General features: G+C 63.2%; 1 protein-coding gene across 1 annotated transcript; it reads right to left on the reverse strand.

Annotated features, from left to right (window-relative positions):
* Nucleotides 1-1,879: 1,879 nt before the first annotated feature.
* On the reverse strand, nt 1,880-3,144 carry EMIHUDRAFT_463920 (hypothetical protein; the record flags this gene model as incomplete). The annotated part of the gene is made up of 3 exons (XM_005772998.1): nt 2,663-3,144; nt 2,276-2,554; nt 1,880-1,938 (listed from the first exon to the last, which is right to left on the reverse strand). Coding segments are annotated over exons 1-3 (792 nt in total), but the record flags the coding sequence as incomplete, so codon positions are not given.
* Nucleotides 3,145-6,594: the final 3,450 nt, after the last annotated feature.

Below are 6,594 nucleotides of genomic sequence, written 5' to 3' on the forward strand. Positions count from 1 at the left end.
GAGAGAGAGAGAGAGAGAGAGAGAGAGAGAGAGAGAGAGAGAGAGAGAGAGAGAGAGAGAGAGAGAGAGAGAGAGAGAGAGAGAGAGAGAGAGAGAGAGAGAGAGAGAGAGAGAGAGAGAGAGAGAGAGAGAGAGAGAGAGAGAGAGAGTCCACGAGATGCACTGACCCATTACACTGATCCGAGGTTTCTCGAGCGTCTCTCGGAGGCAGGCTGCCCTCCCGCCGCACTGGGTACGCGAGGAACAGCGTACAGCTTTCCGATGGCTGCGGCCGTCAGTGGGGGGTGGGTGGAGTCGCGCGATCGAGCGTCTTGTGAGTCTGTGAGTCTGTGTGAGTGTCGCTCCTGTGTGGCCGTCATCTCCCGTCCCGCGTCCCCACCCATACCCCGCGTTGGTGTCCCAGTCCGAGCCCCTGGCTGCTCTTCGCCTTCCTACCTCCCTTCCTACCTCCCTACCTATCGAGTGATCGTGTGTCGCACGCGCGTGCGTGCGTGCGTGCGTGCGTGCGTGCGTGTGCGCGCGCGTGTGGCGTGAGTGCGTGCGTGTGCGCGTGCGTGCGTGCGTGTGTTTGTGTGCGAGTGGGTGTGTGTGTGTGTGCGTGTGCGCGCGTGTGGCGTGAGTGCTTTTCAATGCCGACTGTCTCGCCTGCCGCTTGGGTCGTGCATGTCGAGCAGCGCGACGAAGAAAGGGCTGGCGCGGAGGGAGGCGTGCCTAGTCCCATACCTCCAGAGTCTCGAATCCAGTGTGGGTTCGGTCCCGGTGTGGTGCGGTAGCGAACCGACTGCCTACGCGCTGAGTACGCATACCTCGGGGCGGGAAGACGGTGTTGTGCAGAGGGTTCAGAGCTCCGTGGGAAGAGGGGGGCGAGTAGAGCGAGCGCAGCTGAATACGGCCGATTGCAGCGAGCACGTGTCCTCTCGAGACAGCGCCGGTGGGAAGACACGAATGCACATTCCGCCTCTAGGGAAGCTTGCAGCAGGTGCAGCTGCGCGCTTAGCTCGTTGGCGGAGTGGAGGATGAGCCTAGGAGAACCTCGGAGAACCTCGGAGGATCTCGGAGAATCTCGCTGCGTGGGCGGAGGGGAGGGCGAGCCAGCGAGCGGAGGAGGAGGAGGAGGAGGAGGAGGAGGAGGCATGGAGCGAGTTGAAGGCTCGCGCCGCATCACGCGCCTGTGCCGCGGAGTCGGTTGAGTGAGGGGAGACGAGAGGAGGGGGGGGGGGGGTGGGAGGGGAGGAGAGGGGAGGAGGAGGGGAGGAGGGGAGAGGAGAGGAGAGGAGAGGAGAGGGGAGGAGAGAGGTGTAATCGCCTCTGCTGTGAAGTTCGAGTTCGAGACGAGATGCCCGCGCCGCACGCCGGCGAGCTGCATCGCGCCTATGAATCAAACAATGACTAGTTAATTCATTACATAGGAGACCGCACGCCGGCGAGCTGCCTCGCGCCTATGAACCAAACAAGAGTTACTTTATTGGTTCATTCTAGGAGGCCCGCACGCCGGCGAGCAGTATCTCGCACCGATCAGCCGCCGCACCTCGTCCACAGGCACGCTCGCCTACCGCACCACCCACGGGACTGAACCCACACTGGATTCGATACGCTGGGGGGGTATGGGACTCGCCCACGGCACGCCCGCCTTTGCCTTTGACTTGCATTGCACCACCTCGGCATTGTCGTCCTACGTGCTGAATACGCCAGCCTCGGGGCGGGGATACGGGTACTGTGCACCGCGTGGAGACAACGGGAGAGGGATACAGCGGACTACGGGTGAATACGGCTGAGTACGTGGCCCTCTCGGGCGCTAGTTGGGAGTACACGAACACGTATTCCGCTTCTAGGGTTGTCGTCCTTATCGTAGATCCACAAATCGATGCCGCCATCGTTGGGCCCGCTGCGCCGTGCAGGCGCCGCGTAGCCGCGCGCTAAGAAGAGCTGGCGAGCGACCTGCCAGCAGCACAGCCGGCCGTCATCGCTCCTCCGAGAGGGACGCACACACGGCTGAGGAGGAACCATCTCCCAGCCATCTCTCCTCCCCCGCCCATCTCCCCATCGCTGGCCCATGGACAGGGCAGAAGAGTGGGTGGAAGCACACAAGGGCAGCCCGGCGCCGCGCGCGCGTCGAACAGTTGCATAGCGGCGCCGACGACACTAGAGTATGCCGCCCAGAGTCTGCCGCTCAGTGGCATGCCCAGACGCATGTGGAGCTATCAGCAGTGGCTGCCATCTCCTCCCCTCCCCACATGGACCCCAGTCTTCACAGACCCGTCTTCACAGTGCTCACCTCCTCGAGCGCGCTGCCGCTCCGATCCGCGTGCGTCGCCTCGAGAACGCGCCGCGCAAACTCGACGACCGCAGACGGCTCGGAGGACGCATGGGAGGCCGCCGCGCCGCCGCCGCTGCCGCCGCCGCCGCCGCCGCCGCCGCCGCCGCCGCCGCCGCCGCCGCCGCCGCCGCCCCGCTTGTGCGCCTCCGCCAGTTTCCCGCGAAGCGCCTCGTTGGCCTCCGCCCTCCGTGCCGCGTCGGCTCGCGCCTCGGCGAGCTCCTCTCGCAGCCCGCGCGCCTCGCGAGGTCCACGCAGAGGGTTGGATGCGGCAACAGAGTGACTGGAGATTGGACAGAGTGTACAATACGATGGCTATCAGCGGCAGGTGCTGTAGGTGCGACAGACCTCGTCGGCGCGCGCCGCCGCCTCGGCCTCGCGCGCCGCCGCCTCCCTGAGCGCCGCCTCGCGGCGCTGCAAGGCGGCGACCGCCTCCTCCCGCTCCGCCTCGGCCCGCTGCCGCCCCTCCCGCTCGAGCGCAGCCTCGGACCTCAGCACCGACAGCGCACCCTCCCGCTGGGAGAGCTTGGAGCGGAGCGAGGCTGCCTCCTCAGTCGCCGACGCGACTCGGGCCTGCAGCACCTGTCCAGTCGCGCGCGCCTCGTCGCGATCGCTCTCAGCCCTGCGCTGACGGTCCGCCGCTGCGTCGAGCGCGAGCTGGAGAGCCGCCTTCTCCTCGGACAGCGCGGCCACCGCGGCCAGGAGGGAGCCGACCTCGTCCCGCACGGCGCACTGGGCCTGGGCGAGGAGCTCCAGACTGGAGGGAGCAGTGGCCATCACGTCGAGGGGCGTGGCAGTGGCCATCACTTGATCAAAATGGTTGCTCGGTCGGGTTCGGCCTCCAAATGGGGTAGGGGCGCGGCACACCCATCAATCAATCGCGCGCGCGCGCGCGTGTGTGTGTGTGTGGCGGCTTCGATCCCAAGGGGGGGAGCTGATCCCACTCAGTAACCAACTCTCAGGGGCAGTAGGTGGGCGAGCTTCAGGCACGCTCATCTCGATCGTCAAGGCGTCGCTACGCGCGGTCTTCCGCGGGGGGAGCTTCGTCGACGGGTGCGGGACCGCGGCGCAGCCAGTGCCGTGGCGATGCCTCCGGCTGTTTGCGGCGGGCGGCTTGCTGCTCGCTGCATGGCGAAAAACTCGTCTCGCCACACACCAAGGGCTTACGCTCTGGCGAGACGTGAGGCGCATGCGCCCAAGAGGGGAGGGGGCATGCGTAACGACGCTGCTAGAGATGCCTTTCGGGGCCCAGAGACAAAACTTCTGATGCCATGCGTGACCTAGAGTAGTGTCCCCAGCTATGGGCGTGTCCACGTTGGAGCCAGGTGTGGTGTGGACGCGAGAATAGCTCCGCCGTTCATGGAGGCAACCGATGCGAGTCGACTGGTGTGTGTCGTCGTGGTTTCGTATCAAGAATACTCACACTCACACGGCTCACGCGCCTCTGCTCGCATACACTCACACATCGAATTATCACTGTCAGTGAGTGCGAGAGATAGGGATAGTGGTAGGCTACTAGCCTCTGAGGAGAGTGACCAGAGACACCTCACACGACCCCACACACGGTCTAGTCCGGCCTCGCGGTCGGCGGAGATTGCTAGAGGAGGAGCAAGCCTGCTCCAGCCTCACGCGTTCGCCCCTGTCGCCTGTTATGCTGTTGTGCCCTTGTTTGTTCCTTTGGCACCTTAAATAAATAAATAAAAACGGACACCTCTCTACTGTGAGATGGGTAAAAAGGAACAGGCCCCCGCCCTTGCGATCTTTGTGCAGGGTTCTTTGTGGGTGTGGTCGGCGACTAGCCGGGGTCGTCCTCCCGATGGGGGACTAGCACTAGCCGTCTTCCACATGGTCCCTCGGGTCCCTGCTGCTCCTAATCTCTTCGTACATCCTCCTGCTGATCTCCGCAAAGTCCTGCTCCCTCCCTCGTCTCACCCGGAGTGCTGGGGGGGGCGAAAGGGGGGGGCGCGGCCTTGAGTTATGTGTACGCCAACTCAGGGTGTGTGGCAGCCACGCTGGCTGTGTGTCTTGTGAGCTTCTTTGTGTCTGTGTGTTGCCCGTGTTATAACACTGTACGAGCCGGCGTCTACCACGGCGCGTGTACTCTCACGGTTGGCCGTCGCCGCACACCACGCGACGACACACGGACTGGGACCACCAGTCGCAACCAACCAGTGGAGGCCTCGCGCAAAGCGCGGGAGAGCTGTGGCTCGGGATCAGACAGCGCGCCTCTCCGCCGGAAAGGTGCTCTCCCGTGTCCACTGTGATCATCTCGACCACGGCTGCAGCCCACGCCGACTAAAAATCTGGGTGCGAGGGGAGGGGGCAGTACAGGATTGCGATGCAACCATGAGTAGGTGACGTGCGCGGATCGCCATGGTCGGCAGGGTGCGCCTCCGAGAGCGCCTTGAGGTCCTCCGCTGTGATGAGGTCCGGATCAGACCCACGTGTAGCATCCAGCAGCGCCTCATCTTGCTCGGCGGCCGTCCGGTCAGCGCCGCTCGTGTCTCCGGCGAACCCGCAGCATCGGCGGCCCGCGTCAGGAGAGCCATACAGGTATATGGCAGTCGCCCAGAATCCGCCTAAAAGCAAACCTCGGGTCCTCATCCCGGAGGTCTGAACCCACGCAACGGCCAGAGAACAGACCCGAAACTCCGGCAATGGCTCCAAATTTGGTGAGAGCATCCCTCTTGTGAAGCCCGCGCATCACGCCATAGGCACCGGAGAGCGCGCGATTGCCACCGCCGTTGAGACAGAGTGCTGTTTCCCAGGTGTACTCGCCAGTGAACTCGCGGCCGGGCCCATTTCCGGTGGCCCCTGCGGCCGCTGGAATATGACGTCTAGCGGCCTGTTGCGACGTTTGTGCACGCTCCTGCCGCCGGCGCGCTTCAACGAAGGCAGGGTGTGGCCGAGAGCAGGTTGGAGATGATATTGACATCACGTCGGCAGCGCCGGCACGCTCGGGGCGTTGTCCCCGCAGGGCGAACACGCCTCGCGTATCCCTTTCTCGACTGTCTGAGCTTGTGCGTCTTGGGTTCGGGGTTGTGTTTTTGTGCGAACACGCCTCGTTCGGAACGCGCCGTTTCGACGTCAATCGCCGGAAGCACGAACATTTCTTTTGAGAGGCCTTCGTTGTTAATAATGAAAACGGATGGTGTCGCACACACCCGCACACACCCCGAAAGTTCTTTTGCGAGATTTTGTAACGACGACTCGACCTCATCCCCTCTCTCTTTCTCTCTCTCTCTCTCTCTCTCAGTGTATGTATGTGGCTCTTACGTACATTCCCGTAGGAGGACTCTGCTGACAGGGTTTGCGAGAGGAGCGACCCGAAGGGTTTCTCGGAGGTTAGTGCACCACTAACCGCCGCGCTTGGAGCAAGAGAACTGATTTCTTTTGAGAGCGCCTTCGTTGTTAATAATGAAAACGGATGGTATCACACACACCCGCACAACGGGCACAAAGTTCTTTTGCGCAGATGCTGCGCAGATTCTTTTGCGAGATTTTGTAACGACGACTCGACCTCATCCCCCTCCGCCTGACGTCCATCCGTCGGCGACGGTCGGCGACGTGTGGGGGAGCTGCGGCTATACCGCAACATGGATGAGATCCTCGCCAAGATCTGCTGTGACTATAAGCTGTGCGGAGGTTACGGGCTGTGGTCGCCCTGCGTCTCAAAGTTCAAGTGCCAGCAGGGCGAGGCAGACCTCGGCGTCGAGGCCCTGCTGGCAACAGCCAACACGGGTGAGTGAGTGTGTGTGATCACTCACAACACGGGTGACACATCACAACACAGCTCAAACTGATCATCACGTCCCGACCAGCTATGTGTCCCTCCAGGCGACGTCCTGCTTTTCAGCACAGATAAGTGCAGCCTGACTCACGCCGGGGGCTGCACGCCGTTTCTGCACGCCGGAATGATCTACCGCCACCCCGACGAAAGCCATCCTCAAGGCGGTGAGCTGTACCTGCTGGAGGCAAGGAGCCTGCCCGAGTCCATGTTCTTCCAGTACGGCGAGCCAGGAAAGTGGGGACTGAACGTGAAGCCAACTCCCTTCGATGCGGCCTACCCGTACCCAAAGGATAAGGTCAACGGGCCGCAGGTGGTGCCGATCAGGACAGTCTTCACCAAGGCGCCACAACGAGCGTCCACCCCTCGCGGGCGGCGTGAATCCCGCCGGGCTATTTCCTTCGCCGCATCCTGACGTCACTCCTTTCGGCGATCGCTCGCAGGAGTTTGTCGAGCCGTGGGGCATCCACTGGGATGAGGAGGAGCAGGCAGC

The sequence above is a fragment of the Emiliania huxleyi genome, assembly GCF_000372725.1.
Source record: "Emiliania huxleyi CCMP1516 unplaced genomic scaffold EMIHUscaffold_35, whole genome shotgun sequence".
NCBI classification, from domain to species: domain Eukaryota; phylum Haptophyta; order Isochrysidales; family Noelaerhabdaceae; genus Emiliania; species Emiliania huxleyi.